Below are 26,626 nucleotides of genomic sequence, written 5' to 3'. Positions count from 1 at the left end.
TCTATGAAAAATTTTATATCTACTACTACTAAAAGCACCGGCTAGCTATCTTAAATAAAAAGCAAAAAAGTTAATACACCTTCTTTAAATGTGAAAGGATTATTCCAAGAAAAAAAGTGGAAATGGCAAATATTGTCTACTTTTTGTGTTCTTTAATTCAATTATTTTTTGTTTAGGTATATTTGGAGGAGATCTGAAGGACATGAGTTCCCCAACTAGGTTGATTTTCCCAATTGATCATATCAAAGAGGCAGTACTCCTTCTACTTAGAGAAAAGACTTCCAGATTCTCAACTGTTAGGGTAAGTTCACCTTTAAATGATGATTGGGGTAGGAAGGGATAGGATACATCAATGGGAAGGCAAATGTTTGAAGAGTTATTTATAATTTTTATTGATTTGTTAACTTCAGAGCATAGAAAAGTTTAATCAGGAAGCGAGGAGACATTGGACTTTAAAAAAAACACAGGTTACCATGATTATATGATTGCTACAAAAAATTTTGACGTTATCCTCTTAGAAATTTTTTTTTCAATTTCCTCAATTTTTTGAAAAAAATGTGGGGTATGGTTGATATAAATAAAAATATTCTTATTAGACCTAAAGTCCATTAATTAGCAAGATTTATTTTGAAAAATAGCGAATAAACCCTGCCCATTCCATATACCGAAAGTTGAAGTCACGGACTGATGTAAGGACATTTTAAAGTTTAAAATCTAAGCTGTATTACAAAAACATTTTTTGACTTCTCATCTTATAAATAATTCACAGAAACAACTTCATAAAGAAATATAAATGTAGAGACAGATTGTTTCTTTATGTAAACTTTAGTCTTTTTATACACAAAATATAACAAATATATGTATATTTGTAGTAGACAAATGACAGCAAAACAAATTATGTCATAGCAGCGAGGTAATACAAGTTTAGTAATATTCTACATCCAAAAAGAATACTGGAATTTATCTTCCCTCAAATTATGAAACTCAAAATTAGGCTATGTATCTAGAGAAAAGCTAAGAGATTTTCTTGAATTCTTTTGTAATCGTTTAATCCTCCCCCCTTCAAGCTACCAATAGGAAAAACTTGATATTTTTTTTCGAGTGGAAGATTTATTTATCGTCCAGTGTACTCCCCCTTCCTGACAATACTATAAAAATATGTGGTCCAATATAAATCTAAGTCAGTAGATGAAATTTAGTGTCCAATCTCTTTCGCCAAGTGTAACACATTATAAATTCACTAGAACCGCTAAGTATGAATACAGCACAAGATGCCCCTCCCCTTTTTCTAAATAATCATCAATAAACACAGAGAGAGGGAGAGAGCTAATGGGCTGTTTTTCACTCTAGTTCCCAAAGATTTATAATAACGTTTTCTAATTCGTTGGCTTAATAATTAGTGAATTTTGATTGGTTGATTTATTCAGTTGAGTATTCCTACGTTTCAACCAAAAATTGAAATCTACAGAAGGAGATTTTTTTGGGGATGTTCATCAGTCATTGTCTTATCCCTTTAGATCCATGCTTTAATTTCTTTTCCTTCTTTTTTGGAAACTTATAACTTTAAAAAATAACACTATGTGGAAGTGAGAGTACACTACATCTAAGCAAGTAGATGAAAAAGTTTTGATTGAAATATTGGCTAGTGTCTCGTTCTAGAGTTTGGTGTCTATTCAAAACTCCGAATAGCATTTTAAAAACATAATTTTGGATTTGCATCTTAAGAAAAACTATCAATCTTTTTTCATAATTATTATTGAGCCCAAATAGCTTTTGATAGGTTAGGTAAATGTTAATGATTGCCCCGCAGGGTTAGAGCACCCACAATTGCTTTATTCGGAGAAAAGCTACTGTGAAATACGACGAAATCCGCTACTTGGTTTCCTTCCATGATCCGAAATGTTAATAAATTTCACAATAAAAAAAACCTACCATGTTTATAATTAGTTGTTTGGTTATTACACTTCATATTTTGCAAGATTTGTTGGGTTGTCTTTGTCAAAATAGAATACAACACATATGAACAAAGATAATTTGGTTCACAAGAAGCTTAGATGTTAAAAAATCAATACGAGCATTTATAAACCTAAAAAAAGATTTGGCTAATGTGTAAAAATTTGTCTTTTTATAAAAATCTGATAAGGTACAATCATTTTTCTTTTCAATACCCATTTTTAAATAGTAAATTTTGCCTTTATCTTATTAAATAGGCTTATCTTACAAACTACTTTTTTGAAAAGTCACTAAAGTGACCAATAGGGTTGTAGTTTTCATAGAAGCTTCATTATGGGGTTTAACCTTTTTTTATGCAGTATCCCCAAAAACTAGTTGCGTTGCTGTTATTATGAAACATAACAATATTAATAATTCTTAAATTCAATATTTATGGAACAAATTTTGTTGAGGAAATAGAATAATTGAAATCATTGACTTTATGATCTTCTGTAATTTGATTAGAATTAGATCAAATTAATTTCAAACTTTGATTTCATTGCAATACACTTCCTTTTAATTTTCTCAGCTGTTACTATATTTTTGACAGGTATAATAATTAAACTTTAACTCAAAGGATTTTAATTAATGATTAAGAATTTAACAACTACTAAAGTTTGGACATATTTAGAACTATAGAAAATTCTTAAGACAAAGATAAAGTTTAAAGCACTTTTCTTAAAACTTGTTAAGGACTTTGTGACAAATGTTTTCATAATACTATGTATAAGGAGCGCAGCTACTACAAATTAAGGAATGTATCTGTCCTTATATGGCATTCACAAAATGCAAGTAATTTGTAGATGCATATTACTTTTTTTTCTTTGGTGGTTCTTGAATTTAATGTCTAAGTATATTTTAGCTAGTTTCATAATCAGATATTGTTTGAAAGTATGGTAACTTTCAGAATTTATTCAAGTACACTTTCCTAATTCTTAAAAATACTAACAAAGGACTATATGAGCAATGAGTATGAGTATAAACTTGTATGTTCAAACATGGTCCCATTCATAATTTAACAAAAAGAAATGGCATCATTTTAGATAGGTATGCCTTGCTTTTATACTAAATATCAATGCTATATTAAAGAAATTGGAAAAAATGTTTACACTGCACTGTTTAGATAAGTTTTACAAAAAAAATATGGAATATCTTATATTGATGCATACTAGAACATTTTCTCAGGGGTAAAGGAATGGGATCTGAGAAAATTAATTAATTTCACCTCCATTCCTTAATCCTGCCTTTTACCGCTGAAAAATATCATGGAAAATAGAGTTTTTTTTAGGTTAATTAATCTAATTTCTAATGCACTATCCCTGCAAGATAAATTGTACAAATTGTGCAAAAACAATATTAACAAACTTTTGTTATTTTCCTGAAAACAAAACATACCATAAATACCCAACCACCTAAACCTGAAAAAAAAATTATTGCGTCGACATCCAATTGCAAAGGTTTATTTATTTCAACGATATGTCATCAAAGAAAGGTGGTTATGAATGACTAATTATCGACTTCTACGATATTCTATTAATATTATTTGCTGATAAAATGGCACTACAAAAGCTTGGCATGGCAACATAAGAGAAATTTTGATAATGTTATATTCTGATTATATAATTGACACTTGTGTAATATATCCTTATAATTATAAAACAATAGATTAGCTACCAGATGGCTTTCTTTCATTTGCTTGTCCTATTCTATAAGTTCTGTGTATGTGTATGACCCAAAATTTTCAAGAACAAATTACAGCATAAGAGTAAACTTATATTTGGGGCTATACTTGTGTTCACAAATTCTGAGTTTAACCACATACAAGTTAAAAGAATCAAATTTACTTTGGGACCTCTTTTATTTACGTGGATTCATAGATAACCTTATTGTATATTTTAAGCGTATTTTTATGTAAGCATATATTAAGTTTAATCATATACATATGTATATATTTTAGGATCCAATTCTTTGGAGGCACTCTGATTTAAGCAAATTCAGAGACTAACTTGTTTAATTTATTGTTTAACAATACTTATCATTGTATTTTTTTGTTGCATTTTCTGAGATTAACATAAAATATATTTCAGGATCCAATTTACCTGGGGCGCACCCTGATTTACGCGGATTCCGAGACTGACTGTTTTGAAATACAAGAATTTGGATCGAAGGATTCGCTTCTGTTCAAGGTAATACCTAGCTTTGTCAGGAATATAGATAGATGTAAGTTCAGGGAGGGAGGGGACATTAGGCTGTTTATTACACTGGTCCCCAAAGTTTTGTAATGACGTTATCTTATTCGTGACTCAATAACTTTGAGAACTATCTTGAATTTTGATTGGTTAGTTCATTTAGTTGAGTGTATAAACCACTGATTTTAATTTACAGAAGGGGGTAATTTTGTATATTGCATCATTGGAGATGTACATCAGCCATTGTCTTATCCCTTTTTATTATTGAAAAGGAGTATTATTTTCACCTTGTCCACCTATTCAACCTTGTTACCAAGATTCTGTTTATTTGCTATGTCATAAGTACCTCTGAAATAATGGTCTTTAAAATGTTTTTTTTTGTCTCACTAATTAAAATATAGCTTAACCTAACCGTTTTTCATCTGATTTTCAATATTTTGTGGCTTAAAAGTAATAAAAATGAAATTGCAGTCGTTCTATGATTTTGTTTACAGTTGTCTACAGATGAAGTAGTGTAATGTCTTTGTTTCTGCCTGTCCAACTTCAATATTGCGTATCTAAGCCGTTTTTCTTTTTATTAAAATGGTTTTCAGTTGTTGTTTGGGTTTATACGTCTAGCCTTGAAGAAACAGATTTTCAAATGCCAAAGAAATCAGATTCTTGTTTTGAAAGGTTTCGTGATAAATATAATTAAAAGAAAAGTCCTTGTGCCTTTATTCCTCACTCAATGCTCTAAGGGATTTCTAGTATTGTATTATAAACAGTTTGACAACACTATACCAACCAAAAAAGGTTAACACCATGATGTAATAAGAGATGTAAATAATACTAGAACCGGCTTTCTGTCTGTCAAAGTTTGATTTATTAGTGGCAACATCAAACATATTTATTGGATTTAGAGTAAGCCTGCATAATATTACAATGCAATGTTATTGTAGTTTATTCAAGTAGGGATAAAAGTAAATATAGAAGAAATATGAGAAAATATTAAAATAAAATAATTTAAAAATTGGAATAGTAATTGATCTATTGGTATTATAGACAGCTTTCCGCGGATATTAAAATGCAAATTGTTAGAATAAAACCAGGCCCGGACTATTAAAACTTGTTATTAAGATTTCACTTTATAATTCATGGGCAGTTGTCTACAATATGATACGATGCATGTTTTTTAAGTATGTATGGCTAGTAACCGGTTTTAATCCAGCGGATATTAATCGGTTTCGAAGCCATTCTGGAAATATATTACGCTTACCTATATATTATAGGTTAATCTAGGTACGCATAGCTATTTTAAATTATGATACGCCAGAGAGTTTATATTAATGTTAAAGCTTGAAATTTAAAAAAAAATAATTTGTATAATAATCAGGGATCGGAAGCCGCGCGTAAGCCTCAGTGAAATCGTCATTTTATCACTATAAAATTTAGCTGGATGTATAAAACTGTCTCTTTAGTAGACAATCCTTCTTTCAAAAATTTCTTTTTCTGCTCACAAGCAGTTTTAAAACTGAGGCTTATGCGCGGCTGAGGCGCGGCTTCCGAACCCTGATAATAATGACAGAAAATTATAAATCCTTTTTTTCAGGCTGAGGACCAAGTAATGACTAACACCTGGTTCCAGACCCTGCAGCTGTACAGCCAGAGCCTTGGAGGCTGGCGGAGGCGCCGCAGGGGTATGGCCAACATCATGGTGGATCCTGGCACCAGCTAACAAAACCTGACCGTTAAAATCCCAGCCAGCCTATTCAAATCATAAATACAACGATATGACTTAAAATAATCCTAAGTTACTAAAGTCAAAATTTAACCCTACAGGGATCTGCCTAACATTGGGCCTAGTTTACAAACTATTCATACCATACAATATTGTGATAAACCAGGCCACTTAACCCGACAAAAAAATTAGTCAAGACTCTAACCCTACGGGGATCGACTAAACTTAAAGAAAATAAAGAACATTGTGATAAAAAATGGAGAAATATTTAAGTGAAAAATATATAAAATCTTTAGCTTTAGATATAAAACAAGAACAAAGCACTTTAAAGACTCTAGAGCAATTAAGATAGATGCAAATTCGCAGATTAAATTTTACAAAAAAAATCACGATATTAATTAAATTATTTAGTAAATTCACCTTAAGTAGGACATTTAGTATTTATTTCAGTAAAAGTTCAAAGAAATAATTTGTTTCATTTGCAATTTAGGTATCCTAAATGAAAAAAATACACTACAGTTATGTTAGATAGATTTATGCACCATTTTTAAGTAGTGTTACCAAAAAAAAAAATTAAAAAACTTTTAACTCCTTTTGAATCTTTATTTTATATTTATCTGAAAAAAAGCTTTTATTTTTAAAAATCTTGAAGAATATCATCATCAAGTCATGATTGAATATTTGTATGTAATTAAAACCAGGGCTCGGCCACCGCAATTAAGCTACCAGTAACAGTAGATTGTACGTCATATCCATAACTTAAAAATTAAGATGGATGTTGTATAAATCTATGCTTTATGCTGTAATCAGTCCTTTCCAAAAATCATCCAAACAATTTTCGGCTTACTTGCGGCTGCCGAGCCCTGATTAAAACCAAATTATTTTAACCTGTGATATATAAATCTAATTTTCTACTCTATGTAAATATATTTTGTTTAATTGAAAATAAATTGTTTCCCTTTTATATTCGCATTGAATTAGTTATTTGTTAGAAAACTTATTTGGCTTGTGTAAGATGATAATAGCAACCCCATTAACTAAGGTTACTTAACGGCAGGTCCAACAACCTATGATAACTATAAGGGGAGCCAAATCTTTCCTATTTGTGTGTATGGGGTAAATCTTTCTAAGGAATGGATGTAAGTGAACTTTGTAAAGAAATCTTTTTTTACTACCGTAGAGAAGTAAAAGACATAGAAGACTTTAAAGCTGTTGGTTAGACTTTTACAATGCATTTGATAGAATTTCAGTTATCAATTTATTTCAACGCATTATTTTTTAGGAGAGTGGATGAGAACTAAGACAACCTTTTGTCCGATAAATATATCCGTGTTGGACCTCCTAGGCAATAGGGGCAAATGAAAACTCCATCTTCTATTGCGAATCACTTGGTTATTTTACATGATTTACAAAAATAAATTCCACCCTTAACGGTCGGGTTTTTTTTCTATCTCATTTTCTGTGTGTGAAATATAAAGAGCCCAAACTGCTTGACTTTTTAAGTAGGGGTATGACACATAACTGAGAGTTGGAATTTTTTGAATATCTCCATCCTGGCGGGCACAGGATGCCAGCAAACCTGGCAGGGTCATCCAGGTAAAGAGCAAAAATATTTTTTTTGACTAAAACAAAGCATTTTCTCATAGCAAAATTCTAAAAAATCCTCTAGTAGTACATCCTTATATGAAATACAGGTGTTCAAGTCACTTTCAGGTTCCAGGTATGATCCTCCAGGTCTCCAGAAATCTTTAAAAGGCTCCTGTGGCCGCAATTTTTGACTTAGAGACTTCAAATTTTAAACTTAAGCTTTTCTTATATGTCTACATAACGTATTAAAATTTCATGAAGATCCGCCGCCGTTTTCCCGCCGACTGATTATAGAGTTGCTTTGCTTGTAATATTGTACTTAGTTGTCCTAGGAATCAGTATACCAAAAATCAGAACAATCGGATAATAAGATCACATAAGAATTAGTTGTTAAAATGTAAAAAATCAACATGTTTAAAATGGACGTACAGACATCCTGGTAATGATTATAGAGTTGCAACGCTTTCTAAATCGTACCTAACCTTTTTCAGGAATTACCTTGCAAAGTTTGAAATCGATAGGACAATTCTAACATGTCTAAATCAATGAAAAAAGCTATCCGTCTCAGACGTACGGACCGACCCTAATTATAGAAAAACCTTCGCTTTTAAAACTTGAAACTATGGTAATAAATTATATTAGAACTATTATCATCACAACAACACTTATGTAGCATGAACATATGTTTAATGCAGGGCAGCAGAAATATCGACAACCCCCCCCCCCCCCCCCCCTATAGGGATGGGTACTAATATTGTACCAGAAACCACTACAGACATAGGAAGCAAACCTAGGAATTAAACCTTTATATTATCAATCAACAGCTTCCCTCCCCCCGCCCCAGGGTTTGGGCTGCGAGTCAGTGATATTTGTAAGCATCAATTTTACCCCAAAGAAGCTTAAGTCCTAAGTTAGCATCCTGTAGCTCTGCTAATATCATCAGTTTTTACTCCTTTTGAGTGCATAAATCAGCACCAGGGCATCCACGATACAAATATCCTGGCTAAATGGGCTGGATTCAAAGCTTCCTGGATCAGAGCACCAACTTTTACTAAAAGTCGTTTTAAAAGCTCAACCATTTATTGAATGCTTTTCAGATTAACTTTATTCAAGAAAGCTTTAACCTTGAGGCCAAAGCCAAAAGAAATCTTGGTTAATTACATAGGTTTACAAAAATACATATTAGTTATACAAATTGGATTAAAAGAGAAAAACAAAAGATGATTTTTTTCAATTTATTTGTTAAAAAATATATCATCACAATTGGCATTATCACAATAATATTATAAGCGTAAATGTTAGAAAAAATACAATATAAAGCATACTCAAAATCAATATTAAATACATTTTGAGGTTTTACAATACAAATCATTCTTAAAATGAATAGGTACTAAATACATGATATATTAAAGTTTCACTAAATAATTTCATTGTTATATTTTCCAATTCATTTAAATAGTAATGTCCATTTAATTAATTTTCGGGGAGTTTCAAAAACAAGCAAGTTTTAACACCTCTTGTGTTTTATTGGTTTACTTTTAAGGTACTGTTGTTTCAGAAATGTTTAGAAAAAATCCATTTTGTTTAAACAGGGGTCAAATGAAGATTTAAATTATGGGGCTAAAGAATTTTAGAAATCCTAGCAATTGTTTAATTTCATCTGAATAAATCAGCACCAAGGCTCCCACCATAAAACTATCCTGGCTAGGTGGGCTGGATCCAAAGCTTCCTGGATCAGCACCATGGCGCCCAACCTACAAATATCCTGGCTAGATGTGCTGGATCCATAGCTTCCTGTATCAGATCACCAACTTGTCCTGAAAAGTATTCGGTACTCATTACATATGAAAATCTTCTAAAAAACAAGCAAGATCTTTAAAAACCTAAACCAATTGTATAAAAAAATATTTTTCCATAGGTACAAATAAAAAAAATATCTTTACACATTAAAATTATTGAAATTCTGTAGATTATAAAAGGATTATAATATTACTAGCAACTACGTTCCTAGAAGCATCTACTGGCACTTGAGGTGGGTGGAATCGTCCCATCCCAGTTTTGAATTCAGCTTATAATATTTTTATTATGTAATTTTTCTAGGGTTGATTTATCTTGGAAGGGTTAAGTCCCCCCCCCTTCTCAGGACTACATTGTAAATAAAAAAAGAACAGACGGACAGATTTACAGACACTCCGTTACTTTAATATAAGTATAATGTAAAGTTAAAAAGTAATTACACACAAATAATGTTTCATAAATACAGGAAGGGAGGGGAAAATGTTTATTAAACTGGTCCCAAAATTTGTATAATAACATGTTCTTATTCGTAAGCTTAACAACTTTGACTACTTATATTGAATTTTAATTTTTTGGTTCATTAAGTTGAGTGTCCAAATGTTTCAACCACTAGTTATTTACAGAGGGGGTAATTTTGTGTTTCATCATTGAGGATGCATATAAATTTATCGGCAATGGTCGTATCCCTTTAGTTCCCTGCATAAATCAAAGGTTTCTAATCTTACTATGATATACGCTTCCATATAAACTTATTCTATTACTGACAAAGCTTGTCAATTAAAAGTTTTATACATGTGTAGAGGTAGATAGAAATGTAAAGTTAAAAGGTAGAAAACATATTAGTGTCCTCTTAATTTCATCTATGCTTTATAACAAACCCATCATATTTCCTAAATTAACTAAAACTTCAAATAAAATCCTCAAATACCCTGGCTGAATCGAACTGAATATCTTAGAATTTTTTCAACAAATTGCTCTTTATCACAAAAAAAATTAGGTTAGCTTTTTATCTTTTATATCACCCGAGAAATGTAAATAGAAAAGTAAATGAAAAAAAGTAATATGCTTCTATAATATTTTTCAATCCTTTACTTTTTTTTTCTTTAGTTTGCTTTTGTTGTTGTAGCAATTCTTATTCTGTTTATTGTCCATTTGATTAGTTTAAATTTTAAAATCAGACTTACAAAATAATATATAAATGTAGAACTATTAACTATAAATGCCTTTCGTTTTATCTAAACTTCCTATGCAGTCTAATTTTATCATAATTTAAGCTTTTTATTTGCAGTGGGTCAAAATGGACACAAAGTCACAACGTTAGAAACTGTGTAAAAGTTTACTGCTTACCAGCAACAGATAAAGATGAACCATGCTTTCTTCCATCCAGCTTTTCCTTTAACATCATCAGTGCTCTTATAGCCATTCTAGAAAATACTTATACAGTTGACATGTGTATATTTTAGTAGTAGAGATACTCTACAATTCACTATGACTGTCCGTCCGTCAGTCCTTAATGTTATGGGAAAATGTGATTTTCTCGGTGTTTATAATATTTAAGATAGAAGGCTGAAACTTCTTGTCAACATTCCAATCATTATGGAGCATAATTAACTTAAAACATTAAAGAAGCGGTAGTTATTTTCTTATTCAAAACCCTATTTTCAATTTATTATTCAGGCACTTAAAGCATGTGTCGTATACTTAAGGCCACTTTATTTAAGTTAATTAAGTGTAATTGATAACTAAAGTTTCTTAATATTTAAGGGCGATATTTCTAACATGTTATTTCTCCAATACCTGTTTCCCTGTCCTGCCTCTTGTTGCTTCAGCTGTTCCCACTCTCCGGCTTGCCTGGCAGCTACCTTACTAGGACCAACAGACCAATCATACAAGGGATCGTGTAACATTACCTGAACATTATCAATAATTGAGAATCTAGAGATATCTGACAAAATTGTATTTGTTTGTTGCAGTTTATGTGCATGTGTCTCTGAGTAAAATGTAAAAAAGCAAATGTTCAATGGTCATGAATTTTTTTAGAATTTAGAAAAATCACAAAAATAAATATGTATATGTTTTTTAGCATGTCCGACAGAATGACGGAACACGTCACTGAAAGCTCATTGGTACAGGGAAATCTTCACAAAAAATTAAACATTCTATTTCAAATAACAGCGAAGATGTCTGCGTTTCTCTCCATAACGTTTCTTTAAGACAAGCAAACAGACGGTTGTCAAACTGCAGCCAGCTGATGTAATTAAATTGACATAAGCTATAAAGTAACAGCACTACTAAAATCTAAATATTTTTTTTTATATGAAAATGTGAATAAGTAGTGAAATCCTACTGACCTCTAAAACAGTGAGTAATTTCTCTTTATTCTCTCTAAGCACACTCATGCTTCGTTCACAGTTCAATCTGAAAGTTTTATGACAGTAATTTTCTTCTCAGCGACACAATTTAGGTTACAATATTATATATACAGTCAAACAAACAAACATTTTTCTTCTATGTTTCCCACTACTCAAAAATAACGTACACAAACCTTAAAATTTCTTTGTTTATAACAATTTAGACAATAAAACTATCATGATGATACTGACTGAAAGTTGGATATAAATAGTTTTTGATAGATAAAAATATACCCTACTACTACTATATCATGCAGGTGACATTAAAAGTTATATCAGGAGGAAATCCTCGACCTTTAATAATCTTAACCGGTTGCGCGCAGTAGAGGAGAGTAAAAAGTTGTCAACGACCCCCCATCCAGAAAAAAAATGATCGAGAAGGGTGCCTTCACCCCCTAATAGTTTCACACCTCAGAGTGTAAAGCTGTGCACACCACTTGTATATTAAGACCTTTAAAACAAGAACTGAGTGTATTCAAAGACTTCATGAATATGAAAGATCTTAGGTGCAACAACTTAAGGTGATTTGAATTAACTTTTTATAAAAAAAAAACATACCTGAAGCCACCCTCTATTCCAAGTGGACCAAAACCGTCAATAACATCTCTGGTCAGCCTAAAGGGAACAAGTTCTGGGGTTGGCAGAATCTTGCCCTTGTCAAACGCGATGCCAAAGTCGATGTGCACAAATTCAGCTGTTTTTAAATCCACCAGGATGTTACTCAGATGTCTGTCTCCCAAACCTTAAATATTTAAATACTAGTGTATAGGGAACTCTGTCTTCAAAGGGGTAAGGAGGTGGCAGACAAATATCCTAAACCCATCCCCAAATCTATGTATAGAGGACCATATCGGTTCAGCGGTTAGCGAGATCCTTCGCTACGTACAAAATTTTTTTTTATAATAGATTATGCTATCCTTTGGCAAGCTAAATATATAATATGAAAAAGAGCATTTGTATTAAAAATCAATGGTTTTAAAGTTTACAAAAACAGAAAAAAATAGGTAAAATACTTAAATATATGAAACTGAGTATTACCTAGAATGTAGCCAACCATAGAAGATACAGCAACTGACTTTGCATACCTATAACGATAACACAGTTTAGCGTTACAAGATCATTTAAAATTAGTCAGTATTTTTGGTAGAGAGAGATTTAATTTAATTTTAAAGAAGAATTATTTTCCTTAAACTTTTTTCGTACACAAAATACTGTAGGTAATATTTATAAGGGAAAGTCAATTTTTTAATATTGTTTTAACTCATTTCATACATCCTAATTGGAACTAATGATCTTTTTAACAGTGAGACAATTTTATTCCATTAATAAAATGTTATAAAATAATTTGTGTTTAAGGGATATTCTCCTAAAATTATTCTTCAAAATGCGATACCTAGCTTTTGCCATGTAGTGCTCTAAGGGACTCAAGAACTTCTCCAGAAAGAAAAACTTGAACGCCGGTGGGAACTCCTTGCATAGCTTTGCAAACATTCGTTCTGGGTCTTTATTATTCTTGGTGTAGTAAGTGTAGATATCTCCATAGCTGTGAGAGCTTGGGTAGTATCTGAAGTGAACACCACTCTTCTTATCATCTCCTAAACAGATTAATTTTCTAGATTAAAAAAATATGTCATTTCACCTCTAGTTTTTTTTTCTGTCGCAATTTCATCCTTATACTAAAGTAACAGGATGTTTGTTTGTCTGTGTGTTTGTACCGAAGGATCTCGTTAACCGCTGAACCGATCGGGTTTTCCTTAACAGGGTAGCTTCTCATAGGTCCCGGGAAGGTTTATAACTATTTTCTTGGGGGGTGAGACACCCCCCCCCCAAAATTAAAAATAAAATTAAATTTTTTTTTAAATTTTTAAAACTAAAATGATTCTTTTAAAATCTAAAATAAGAAATTGGGTTATCAAATTCGACTCCCCCATCCTCAAGTGCCCCTAGAGGCCTCTAGGGGCGTAGCCGCTAGTTGCAAATAAAGTAAGAGGTTTAAACTATTTGACTTTTTAAAATTTCATAGTGTTTAGGTAGGACTAGGCATTGTACAACTGAAAATTAAATATCATTATCCTGGCAGTCACAAAATGACAGCAAACTTTGTCAAGAACTGAGTAAAATTTAGTTATTTAGCGCATCATATTATAGACAATTTTCCGCGTATATCTAAATACAGAAAATTAAGACTAAAATCTGCATTTAACCCCGGGGGGCCGAAGGCCTGGGCTAACAAAACTACTAATAATTCTATGATTTTTATTTTAATATCCAAAGGAAATTGTCTGTATACGATGCTATACATAATTTTTCAGTATAGCTGAGAAACGGTTCTAATCCATCGGATATAATCGGTTTCGAAGCCATACTGGAAACAACATTATTATACCTATTAGTATAGAAGCTAGGGGTGAAGTGTTGCTGCACCATTGCATAATTCCAGATCTCTGGGATAGGGGAATAATCTTGTAGGTTCTCATCTTTAGTCTGCATACAAATAGTTGTTAATTATATTGGCCTATATTATTACCTAAAGCACAAAGGTAAAAGAGTTTTATCGCAAAAAAAACAAAATAATACAATTTGTCTCAAAAAGGATTTTTAAGAAGGTATGATCTAACGTTTTAAGAATATAATATAGTTTTCAGATAATCATATTCCTATTTGGTAATTTTTTTCCTCAAGTGTATTGATTTTTCCACCCGGATTAGAAAAAATGCTTCAAACCTATCTGAAAAAATGATAGGCTTAAAAACCTTTTTCGAGATATTAATGGTTAAATCATCATTACAAAATAATTAAAATACCTAACAACATCTTATTTAATGGAATAGGTAACGTAATGGAAATCAATGCTAATTAAGGCTATTTAGTGACAGCCGTTAAATCTAAGTTTTAATACAACTAACAATCCTGTGTTCTTGAGTATCTTTGCTCTCTGTAAACAACTGGTTGGTTAATTCAAATACTTGCTGCATAACTGCGTCCTGTCGTAAGTCATCTTTTCCTGAGGTGACCAAAGATTTTATAATTTTAATAGTAATACCTGATAGTAATAACTCAGCTTCTACCAAAAAATGAAATTATTTCGGAAAAAATCACGAAACCTATACGCGTTTTTCAGCTGTCGTTGGGGTCAACATTTGCCCCCCATATATTATTTTAGATAGTTGGTTATACCTTATTCCTGGTAATAACTAAATGCTATTGGAAATGAAAACTTTTTTTTATAAACATTTTTCATTCAGCTTTCGTTCCAACATTTACAATGTTCTCCTTATTCTACTACTGAGTCAGTGAGTATCCAAGCAAACTGAGAATTATTTCAAATTTATGAATATCAACCAAAACAAAAATGTAGTGTAGCACAAACTAAAATCGTTGGACATCCCTTTGATCAGCTGTGCTCGTTTAACACCATCAGTGCCAATGCATTCCGTCCTCTTGGGAGCATTGATACCTCCCACTAGTTTGTAGGATGGCTCGAACCTGTAGATGCCAGCGTAACTAGTGTAGTTGGAGTCTGGTCTCACAGGAATTGTGTCCGTCAGAACAGGGATGGTATTCAATCCTGAAGATTTTTATATAAAGTTTAGATATTAATGCATGCTTACATATTTTGTGCAGAAATATTTTATCTGTAGGTAATAAGCTATTTTGCCTCAAACTTAATTACTGACAAACATAGCATAATATTGTATACTAACGGCTGCGCTTCTAGCAACATGGAGCTATGTATTCGAAGGAGTAAGAAAAGTAGGAAAAATAGCCTAAAAATAAAATTAAGATATCAGAATTAAAGAACCTTCCATAAACTGGAGATTTCAATCGGTTCAGTAGATATCAAAATCGTAAGCAACAAACACAATATGATATGATTAATATGCAGAAAAACAGTTAACTGATAAATCAATAACAAATCACCTTTAATCTTGACATAATTTAACTTGGACGACAGCTGAATAGCCCCTCTAGCGTCTTTAGGAGGAACTTCATAGGCAACTTCAATAATACTGTTTGTGAGAACGTCATAATTCTGTATCAGTTCCTTGGTTTCTTTCACTGCTGCTAGTTCGCTGATAATCTAAAAGAAATACTTAAATTATATTTTTTCTACAATTAATTGACAGTTCTGTTATATACCTAATAAACATTAACTTTGGAAAAACAACATATTTAAATTAGAGAAAGTTTTGTTGCAAAATGTATTGAAAATAATGTAATAGTGTTTTTTTTCTAATAAAAAGAGCAAAGAAATCAATAATACAATACAATAAAATCTTTAGGGTCTGTATTAGATATAAAACCTGCATATAGATCTACTTTAATTCATATCCAAATCCATCTAAAATGCTTTCAATTGAAAAAAAACCCCTGTTTTTTAGAAAATTTATCCAAAATTTGAAGGATTTTTACCTGATTAGCAGCAATGCCGCGTTCATCAACTGCTACACTTTCTGGTTTCAGTTTCTTCTCAATCATTTCATCCATTGAGGCATTCTATTAATCAATTTTCTTTGATTTAGCATATTTGAAGTTTTAATTCAAGCTGTCTCAATAATGATAACAACGGGTAAAGTTGCAGATTAATTGCGTTACTCTTCATATGAAAAATACCACCTGAAGGGAAAATTTATAGGAATAATAACTACGTTAAAAAAATACCTCATTTTATATTTATTCTAACTACTGTAAAAAAATATAGTTTTCTTGTTAATAACAATAAATAAACAGTTGATTCTAAATCAAAGATATCCCTTTAGTGCAAAGACAATCGGCAAGGCATGATGTGGGTGTTCAATACAGCATCTCTTGATCAGATTATAAATAATGACAGCAAAACTGTTTGCATCTTGATCCTTTGTACTTGACATTCTGGCGGCCATTTGATACAAGAGAGGTACAAGTCTATATGATGGTATTCCTGATAGCTTTGAATTCACCTTCGTATAAAGTTAATTTAAAGATATCATTTTAAATTATCAACAAGGATGACAACATTTAATGATTCGAAGCTATTAAATAAATTGATTTTTGCGCCTTGTAACAGAGGAGCAAAATAAAATACTATTATTATAAAATAACTTTTTATTGAAGCTAAAGATGGAAAGTATTTTTTTTTTGCAAACATGGACTTATAACCAATATCAATTCAAATTGGTTATAAATGCAGTGATGGCACATTACCTACTGTCTAAAAACTTATTTTTTTACTTTAAAGCCAGTGTTTTCCCCACAAATTTTCAATGGGTTTATTATTTTATTTTGAATGATGAATAAATTATAATAAAGTTTTAAAATCCTTATATTTTCTTTGCCTGTGTGTTGATAGTTTGAAGCTCACTATTGCCCAGCCACAGTGAGAGAAACCTGTAAACAGCCAATGAGTTATTTCCATGTTGCAGCACCTTCATATAATTCTCTATAGCAATATCTAAATAATGCTCACGGTCTTTGTAGCACCTCTCAATTTCTAACTTATCCAGTTTGGCAAAACGTTCTTTTATAACGAAAGCAGTTTTGACAGCATGATTCTTTTCTGTTGCTCTCTGTTCTTTCCACTTACGATCTTCTTTCAAGCGTATTTCAAGATTCTCTTTGCGCTCCTTGAATTCTGAGCTTTCAATATACTCATCAGCTTTTCTAAAGTGTTGATCTGCAAGCTTTGCGAGGCTTATGTAAGCTTCTATGAGACCTTCTTTCTCATTAGATTTATCATCAACTTCTTTTTCAAGGATTTGAACAGCCTTAAGATAATATTCTTCTAGTATTACAGAAGATGATTCTGTTCTTTGAATATTCATCCAGTTGCCTAAAGTAACCAATAAATTGGCATAGAATTCTGTATCTTGATTAGCAGCTGTCTTAACATTACAAGCTGTTTGAATTGCCTCCTTTTGAAAACCTTGCTGCCATTGAATTTTAGCAGTTTCAACTTGCAAGTCTGGTAGATTTTGTTCACTCAGTTGTTCAATAATTCTGTAGCAAAATGGATAATATCCTGCTTTCCGAGCACCTGAACATAATTCAACATTTTCTTTTTGAGATTGTGCACTTGAAAGACTAACAGAACAGTCAACCAATGCTTTTCGTAGATTATAAACCTGTTCAAGCTTACAAGAAGATTTGTATAACAAGGCATCCTTTTGTAAACAGGTTTTAATGATCCTTTCTATATCCTCATCTGATTTGTTATCTGTAAAAAGTTCAATTTCGGATATTTGTTTGAGTTTAGTAAGCAGAAGATTGCAGTCAGTCTTTGATGATATTGTCCCAACAAGACTATTGTTCTTGAGAGTTACTTGAGCTAAATTTGTCCAATTCTCAAGTTGATTGTTGTCATTCTGTCTAACAGCTTGAAGTCCTCCCAAGATGCATCTATTAAAGCTTGGAGTATCTTCAGATGTGCTGCCAATATCATCCCATTTACCCAGATTCCAACTGCATTCTGCCTGTAAATCTGACAACTTTGCTTTCTCTTCAGATTTTAAAGATCCAATGTATTGAGAAAGAGTATGAAACATTCCTGATTCATACATTGAGATCACTAGTTTAGTTCTTGATTCTGGGCACTTTTCTGCTACAATGTCAACAAGAGTCAAGCTTTTAATATCTGAAGATTTAGAAAGGATGGTTGAAATTCCTTTAGTCATATCCTTATCTTCAAGTTTAAGGCTAGATTTGGTTAAAATTTCTTTTAAACTTTCAGTAGCATCAGGACAACTTATTTGTAAATGACTCAGAATTGGTCTAAAATGATTTCTTTCAGAATGGATAAGATTAAAATCTTGTTGGCTAATCCAGAGTTCAGAAAACAAAATGGCGGATAAATATTCATCACAATCCAGGGCAAGTTGAGCAGCTGCTAGATAGTCAATGTCCCCAATCCAGAAGTTATTTTCCCAGCTTTGTAACTTTATATTGTTGACCAATTCTTGTGGTCTTTCTACTGATCTTAAATATGATATCAAATCCACCAACAGTTTCTTCTTTTGCTTATCAGAGCTCTTCTTTGTGCCATCATTCATTGTTTGGTCATATTTAATAAGATTGCTGATAGTATCATTGATTTTAGATGAAATAACAATCCCTATTTCAACATTCGCTAGTAGGTATTCGTGTATTATGTATGGGAAAATGAGTTCACAAAGGGCAACATTAGTTTTACATAACTGTGACATGCATGATAAGACTGTATAATTACCAATACCCTGTAGTAGAATGTCTGTCAGTTTTTTCAACCATTCCTCATAAGAATAATTATCACAATTCCAAACAGGAGAGTCATTGATCATATCAAAAGTTTCAGAATCAGTTGACATGCTATTATGTTTGGAGTTTGATGTAGTTTTCTTATCTTGAAGGGCTTTCATTAAACTTGCATTCTTTTCAAACTCATTAAAATTAAAGTTAGCTCCTTCTTGGGTTGTGCTAAAAATTTTCTGCAATGTTGTGAACAGTTCCAGACTGGATTGACCATGTGATGACTTCAATTGTTTAAGAATTTCACTTGTAACAATCTTGATGTAGAATGTAGCTGGTCTTGACAGGTCTGACATTACTGGTGTTTCTGCAGATTCTGTTGGTGATAACTCAATTGGTCCCAATACTCCCAAACAGTCCATGCTTAAGGTTGAAATTGACTGCTTCTTGGAATTCATTAAAACAAAAAGCTTCTTAACTAATGAATAAATAAGGTTAGGCGATGATTCAATAAGATTTGACAATTCTGCTAACTTAACAGTCAGACTATGCTTAAGAATTGTGAGGCTATTGGCAATAAATTCTTCAGGAACATTGTCAGCAATAATAAGAAAGTTGGTAAGCATATGTTCTAAGCTTTGGTTGTCAGTATATCTGCTGGTTGCACCACAAAGAATTGAAAAGTCATTGGTATCAGGATATGATTCCAGTCTTGTTAAAATACTGGAAAATTTAGTTGTGTTCTCCACAAAAAGATATTCTAACAATGACTTTGCTTGGTTGGAGACCTGTAAAAAGACATATAAGAATTCCTTCTGAGATTTTTTAATTCTAGACGTTACAACAAAAGATTTTGTGTTTTCAATTAAAATACTTTGCATAAAAATAAAATACCTATTAATTGATTATTAGAAACAAATGGCCATCCTTTAATTAGATGGTCTCTGCATTAATAAAATATTCTCACCTTTGACTCTTGATTGTCCTTGATAATTGAAATAAGACATGTATTGAGTTCTACAGCATACAGGACAATATTAGTTGGAGATATCTCCATAAGATGGCGCACAAACTTGCATAGTGTATCCATTGCTACAACTTTGCAGGAAACATCTCTTTCATTCTAGATTAAATTAAAATCTAATTTTTTTTAGAATTCATCAATGTTTCTCGACACCTAAGTATTTACTTCTTACTACGTTGGTAGATAGACATCCAATTACTGCATAGAACGACAGATAATTATTTTCTTATTCTTTAAACCGAAAAATAGATACGGCAAATGAGGAGGTTATAACAAGAACAGGAAAATTTTTAAAAAGACAGACAGAACATAAAAACATTTTGGAGACCATTGACTTAGAGGGCATTAGGGTCATACAAATGATGAGAAATGATTTTTAAAAATCAGTGGAAAATCTAAAACTAAATGACTTTTTCTCAAAATAAAAAGTTTTAGGTATAAAAACAATCCTACCTGTACAAAATTAAGAAGTCTCTGACAGGTATAAACAGTAACAAACGGCAGGGAGGAAGCTATGCTTTCAGGTTTAGCTTTAAACAAGCAGTTAAGCCACATTGTAAGGGAGGATAGACATTGGAGTTTGTCTCCTTTGTAGGCAGAATCCAACTTTAAACATAACCTTAACAAAATTAGAAATATGTATATGGTATCATAATCAAGTCAATAGGAAAGAAATAATATACCTATATAGTGACAAATTTTTTTCAATAAAAAAAAATTATTTTAACGAAACTAAAAATTCAATAGGAAGTTGGTCAAAATAATAAAATTAACATTATAATTACTAACCTCAAACACAGCTCCGAAATAGAGCTGGGCTTCTTTCTGCACATATACTCATAAACATTTCTAGCTTTCAAAACCATAGCCAAATAATCCTCGAGATGTCCAACAACTTTAGCAGTTAAAACATGTTGCTCACTCAGAATATGAATATAATCTTCATCAATATCATACTTGTTATTGAGGTCAATCTTGTTATCAATCATGCTGAAAGCGTAGAAAATTGTTTCTGTTATTTCTTCAATGCTTGGCTCCTCAAGATCAAAACCTCCAATCATTTCTCCAAGTTTAACAATATTCTTCATGTCCGAACTAAGGTTGGTCAACTCTTTAATTGCTTCACCAATAATCACAAATGGAAGGAGTACTTTTCTATTCTCCTTCACAAAATCATGGGCAGATAGTTTGAGTGCTTGTGCAACAGCTTTCAGTCTTGATGAATCAGGAGATTGTAACAAAACAACAGGCAACAAAGAATATTTCATGACCGTCGTTCCAAAATCTTCCTTATCTTTCCAAAATTTGCCTATATCCTCTCCGGATACACCAAAATGTTGTAGAAAATCATAAACAACACCAGCCAAGCAGGATTCAAATACAACCACTTCATTTTCAAATCCGGTGATGGTAGCAACAAGTTTGTTGGCAGAAGGCAATGAAATTGCTTTGCCCTGCTTTCGGTCAGCACAGTAAATGGCTGATAGGGCCTGTCTTGTAAAAGATTTATCACACCCAGCTAATCCTGAATATAAACAAGAAAACATTAAAAGAATGTTGGTAATTTCAAATAAAAAGCAAACCTTAATCTTCATTTTATTTGTTATATTAGATATGCAATAAGATAAACAAAAACATTGAGTAAAAATAAAGTGTTTTACCTATGCATAAAAAAATCTCTGTTTTAATCCTCGAAATTTTCTCGGGATCCGGTAGCTTTGCATAAAAGATTATGTTACCCAAATCTTCAACAATATGTGGCTTGATATCCTTGTAAAATCTGCCAACATCAAATGATGCAGAGCTAATTAGGCATCTGGCAGCGGTCAGGCGCACTTTCTGTGAGGGATGGGTTAGATATCTTGGGAGGCAATGGACAAGAGGGATGTTTTCATCTGAATCTATGCCATAGCTGGAGGCTGGTATAGATGAGATATTGTGGATTCCTGGTCCCCATTTCAGCCAGGTAAAATCTCCTTTCTCCTCCCCTGAAAGTAACAATGAAAGAATGATAAAACAAGTTCTAAACAGTTACAAGCTACTAAAAGACAACATACCTCGATATAACCATTGACATTAAGTCTGCACCAATAATAAAGGAGTTCATACAAAAAAAAAAAACATTTTTCTATCGCCCCCCGTCCCCTCGCTAGATGTCTGATTTCAAAACCTTAAGTCTGACTGATATAATTTCTGCTTGTTTTTACAAAATTAGGTATACAAATAATTTTCGACTCACCAAATGCAGCTATTGTGTTCACCAAATGAAGAGTAAAGTCAGGTCCTAGTCTTGTATAATTATGCTTCGAGTTTAATCTAACTATAACAGGTAACAGCCGTTCCACAGTAGCGCCGCAGGTTACTGAGTTTATCCTGAAAAAAAAGATATTTGTCATATAAAAATCCTGAATGAGGAAGAAATAAATATTTTATGCAATAGCAGCAATTTTGTAAGAACTTAAGAGCTAATATTTCGAAAACTTATAGGGTCCTCTAGGGACATAGCACTATAAATAATACCTGCAAACATGAGGTAACAAATGTTGAAGTATAGTTAGTACACATTCCATGCCTGTAGGATCGAATAATTTGGCCTGCATTGAGTTCTTGGCATATTGTCGCAGGATTCCACATATTCTTTCCAACACAACTCTGAAAAATTAAGATTGCAATGAAATGAAATATCAGGATTAGGCCGCAAATTTAGTCCACCCCCTCCAAATTATAAATAAATTATATGACTATCCTAAGAGGAAGTCCCTAACAAAAAGTAGAGTCGCTATCTTTTGATTCTTGAATATATATAATATATACAACTATCAAAGGCAATGAAAAAGTCAAGGAAACAATAAAGAACAATAAATACCTATTGTATCTTTAAATTAAGAAGTTAAGATATTTAGAAACATACTAATATAATATTAGAAATGAAAGAATTATTAAAACTCAGTGATCTCAGAACAAAGTTTTTACTATGACCTAAATGATATATACTAATAATAACTTACTCAGTCAAAGATGGTGATTTAAGAAGATGGACTATCAAACCAGTGACCAGTTGAAGTACAGAAGGTGAAAGTTCCCACAGGTTGTGAGTGAGTATAAGATTCTCCAATATTCCAAATCTTCGAATCTCTACTTCTTCTAGGCATGTTGATAGCTCTGAATTAATAAGTCTATTAACTTTTAAGTTTATTTTAAAAAACACATAATTCAAAGGTAATAAATCCTCTTTTTATTGTAGAATCAAACAGAAATACAAATACCTAATTTTAAGTAACACATTTCTTATAAACATTGTAAGAATATTTATTTCTATCATTAAGGTATAAATTAAAAGGTTAATTTATCGATCTTAGTCATATTCCCTAATAATTGCTAAACTAAATCGAAAATATCCAACCTAGATTCTCAAATGTGATGAGAGATTTGAGGGCAGATTCAATAAGTTTCATATCCTCTTCATCTTCTGCGGAATTTTCAACGTGTAGGTCAGCTGACATTGTCTGATTATCAATCATTAAATAGGTACCTAGGTAATTGTATGCTAAAAGTTTTCTTTTGTATTGTTTGATAATAAAAATTTATGATTTAGTTGGTTAAATTACTTAGATTTACCCATAAAAATTTAAACCCAACATTTCAGAAAAAAACAATTTAAAGGCTGAAACGGTGGCAAAAGGTTTTATTTGAATTAAAACACCATTATATGATTAAATGAAATCTATTTAATTCCTGTTGATGTTGTTGACTTGACCCATTTGTCTGTTCTTGTTGCGAGGGAGCGGAGCTTGTATTAAAATCATCAAAAGGGTTATAGCCACTGTCACCTAAATTAATAGAGAAGATAAAAAAAAAAATTTCTGGGTAGGTAGGTATGGAAATATACCTTATTTAAAACTATATGTTAAAAAATAACTCATAATTCTACAATATTAAAATACTAGGGGAGAAGCCTCTAGAGGCAGTTAAGTTAATTCTTAAAACAAAAAAATATGTTAAGGGAGGGTTAATTTATTCTAGGGGTGATTTCTCTTTGGAGGGTTGAGTTACCCTCCCAAAAACTAGTTAAAAACCATCCATTTACCAATAATAAGGTTCACTGTAAAGAAGTAGCGTGATCCTTTGCTACAGAAAAAAGATAACTTCTTTATATAATAGGATTGACCTGAGCTTTGCTGAGAGGCGGCCTCCCTTATTTTCATCTTTCCATTCTGAACTAATTCCGCCACTTCTTTCAGCTGACCCAGCAGATTTTGCAACCAGACACATTCATCATTGGCTATCCAGGTAAGATTTACTCCAGCTGTTTCAACATTCTTCAACTCCCGCCAAAACCATGTCCAAGCTTCCACTAGAGTTTCACTTACAGCTTTGTTGGTGCTTCCTCTTTGTTTCTTTAATATTTTCACTGATAAATCAGCTGATTTTTGGAACATTAGTTTGGAGATGTATTGGAGTTTCTGAACTTTGTCAGTTTCTCTTGGGGGGCTTGTCTGATAAAAAAATTAAATGAATAATGAACAAATTGTAACTTTAATAAATTATGAAATTACTTGTATGGTTCGAAATGCTACAAAGCACTGACACGATGATTCAATCATAATTTCATTCTTGGTACCTTTTTGTTAAACCGACATTTCTTATTTGAAAATATTTTATTAAAATACCTTTGATGTTAAAATAGCTGCTAGATAGTAAAGCATCGCTAAACACTTGCCCAAAGCTGTTTTGACAGCTTGTGGTTCCAGTCCTGCGCTGGATATATGGGAACAGCTGTCCTTGCTTAGGTTTGACTCAACCTCGTCACACAGCTTGGGCAGTAAGCTTCTCCGCAGGTTGGTCACTGGTTCAAGTTCACCACTAAAATTCATATGGCGTATAAAAAATAAATTGAATTATGTAGACAATATAAATAAACGAAGAAATATCTAGGTATTCATTATATTTTATGAAAAATACATTTTTTATGATTTCTCAATTAATAACTTAATTGATAGATTAATTATAGCTTTTAATAATCTTCTGTGTTTAACTGTTTAAGACCGTCAATAAACACACAGTCAATTTTGCTATAACATAGTTGTAGAATAATTACACTATTAAAAATGCTAGTCACCTGTTTTTATCAGTCTTGACTTTGGTTAAAGGTAAAACATGATCAATAGCTAAAAGATCTTGTTCTAGAGTGGTCAGTTCTCTTTGACTAGTTTCGGTTCCTCTCCTAATGGTCTTCCAATTGCTTTTCATCTAAAAATACAATAAATAACAAGTACTTTTCAAGAGGTGTGCAGAAAAAAAGTAAATAAAGCTAATCTTTCTTTTAAATGGATCAGTTATTAACTCCAACTAGTCTAATCTTTTATAACAAAAACTATTGGAAATCATTTGAAACCATATTTTTGTGTCACTTTGGAAATTGGAGGATATTAATAGGCTCATAACAATTTGCTTTAAAAAATATATAATTCCATCTATAAAGTTTGAGATTACTTGGAATTGAAAATATAATGTTTTACCTTTTCTGTAACTATTGAGATCAAAATATCAGCAAACATTTGTGGGTTATCCTCCCACTTAAACAACCTAGGATGTCACTTATATGATATAGTTCCAAGACAAACTTTCATTAGTTCATCCCTATCATTACTCTATACATGTATCAATTTAATAATTTCAGCTTAAACATAAGCTTGTCGCTCTAAATTCCTTTGTACAGGGGATGGGAGGTATAAAACTTGCATAGGCCTAATACTAAAAATGTATAGCATTTAATATTTTTAGACTTATATATATATAAATAGTATTTACATACTACTACTTTGTAGAAAAGGGGGGGGGGAAGTTTGTACACTTATAGGAAATGAAATTCAGTACCAATGTTTGGGAGGGTCGTATGGGCTTGTTTTTAAAGTTATCAACCTAATTCTTTTTGTAGGCTCTCTTATATGACTTGATATACACGTATTTCTTTGAAAATTGAATTTCGGTACTTTCCTTCTAGGGGCTTGTGGAGCAAAAGACCCCCCAAAACACTAAAAATATGAGTTCTGACCTTATTTTTAAAGATATCGACCTGATTTTTTCTTTATAATACTTTTTTAACATACCCGAATCAACGAACCATTACAGATTTCATTTTGGGACTTTCCTTCTAGGGGCTTGTGGAGCAAGAGACCCCCAAAACACAAAAATATGAGTACTGGGCTTATTTTTGAAGATATCGACCTGATTTTTTTTATAATACTTTTTTAACTTAACCGAATTAACGAACCATTACAGATTTCATTTTGGGACTTTCCTCTTAGGGGCTTTTGGAGCAAGAGACCCCAAAAACACAAAAATATGAGTACTGGGCTTATTTTTGAAGATATCAACCTGCTTTTTTTTATATAAAAATAATATTTAAACATAACCGAATCTACGAACCATTACAGATTTCATTTTGGGACTTTCCTTCTAGGGGCTTGTGGAGCAAGAGACCCCCAAAAATCATAAAAATATGAGTTGTGGGCTTTTCTTTTAAGATATCAACCTTATTTTTTTATATAATTAAAAAAATAGTATTTTAACATAACCGAATCTACGAACCATTACAGATTTCATTTTGGGACTTTCCTTCTACGGGCTTGTGGAGCAAAAGACCCCAAAAACACTAAAAATATGAGTTCTGAGCTTATTTTTAAAGATATCAACCTGATTTTTTATA

The 26,626-nt window shown here is 31.9% G+C and overlaps 2 protein-coding genes across 2 annotated transcripts in view; one reads left to right on the top strand and one right to left on the bottom strand.

The window, feature by feature from the left end:
- The window catches only part of LOC145326494 (uncharacterized), a 78,590-nt gene extending 71,728 nt beyond the window's left edge, over window positions 1-6,862 (top strand). Inside the window, exons 11-13 of the mRNA XM_080169868.1 lie at window positions 177-301; window positions 4,080-4,178; window positions 5,770-6,862. Of these exons, the coding sequence (XP_080025994.1) occupies window positions 177-301; window positions 4,080-4,178; window positions 5,770-5,895 (350 nt within the window). The 3' untranslated portion in view covers window positions 5,896-6,862. The remainder of the gene's footprint in view (window positions 1-176; window positions 302-4,079; window positions 4,179-5,769) is intronic.
- A 1,844-nt stretch (window positions 6,863-8,706) lies between these two features.
- Window positions 8,707-26,626, bottom strand: part of LOC145313484 (serine-protein kinase ATM-like) — a 28,267-nt gene continuing 10,347 nt past the window's right edge. Inside the window, exons 16-42 of the mRNA XM_080152921.1 lie at window positions 25,437-25,505; window positions 25,037-25,167; window positions 24,588-24,780; window positions 24,086-24,413; window positions 23,656-23,747; window positions 23,321-23,426; window positions 22,926-23,079; window positions 22,438-22,569; window positions 22,157-22,290; window positions 21,579-21,905; window positions 20,707-21,442; window positions 20,371-20,536; window positions 19,861-20,016; window positions 17,009-19,681; window positions 16,450-16,633; window positions 16,107-16,192; window positions 15,615-15,774; window positions 15,084-15,261; window positions 14,607-14,699; window positions 14,080-14,180; window positions 13,087-13,288; window positions 12,732-12,778; window positions 12,252-12,435; window positions 11,634-11,700; window positions 11,080-11,192; window positions 10,630-10,706; window positions 8,707-9,302 (exon numbers count right to left, since the gene is read on the bottom strand). Coding sequence (XP_080009047.1) covers window positions 9,220-9,302; window positions 10,630-10,706; window positions 11,080-11,192; window positions 11,634-11,700; window positions 12,252-12,435; window positions 12,732-12,778; window positions 13,087-13,288; window positions 14,080-14,180; window positions 14,607-14,699; window positions 15,084-15,261; window positions 15,615-15,774; window positions 16,107-16,192; window positions 16,450-16,633; window positions 17,009-19,681; window positions 19,861-20,016; window positions 20,371-20,536; window positions 20,707-21,442; window positions 21,579-21,905; window positions 22,157-22,290; window positions 22,438-22,569; window positions 22,926-23,079; window positions 23,321-23,426; window positions 23,656-23,747; window positions 24,086-24,413; window positions 24,588-24,780; window positions 25,037-25,167; window positions 25,437-25,505 — 6,972 coding nt within the window. The 3' untranslated portion in view covers window positions 8,707-9,219. The remainder of the gene's footprint in view (window positions 9,303-10,629; window positions 10,707-11,079; window positions 11,193-11,633; window positions 11,701-12,251; window positions 12,436-12,731; window positions 12,779-13,086; window positions 13,289-14,079; window positions 14,181-14,606; window positions 14,700-15,083; window positions 15,262-15,614; window positions 15,775-16,106; window positions 16,193-16,449; window positions 16,634-17,008; window positions 19,682-19,860; window positions 20,017-20,370; window positions 20,537-20,706; window positions 21,443-21,578; window positions 21,906-22,156; window positions 22,291-22,437; window positions 22,570-22,925; window positions 23,080-23,320; window positions 23,427-23,655; window positions 23,748-24,085; window positions 24,414-24,587; window positions 24,781-25,036; window positions 25,168-25,436; window positions 25,506-26,626) is intronic.

The sequence above is a fragment of the Acartia tonsa genome, chromosome 1, assembly GCF_053477335.1.
Source record: "Acartia tonsa isolate MP-2025a chromosome 1, ASM5347733v1, whole genome shotgun sequence".
Classification (NCBI taxonomy): Eukaryota; Metazoa; Arthropoda; class Copepoda; order Calanoida; family Acartiidae; genus Acartia; species Acartia tonsa.
Note: the sequence above shows the minus strand (reverse complement) of the source record. Positions and strands in the feature narration are given on the sequence as shown.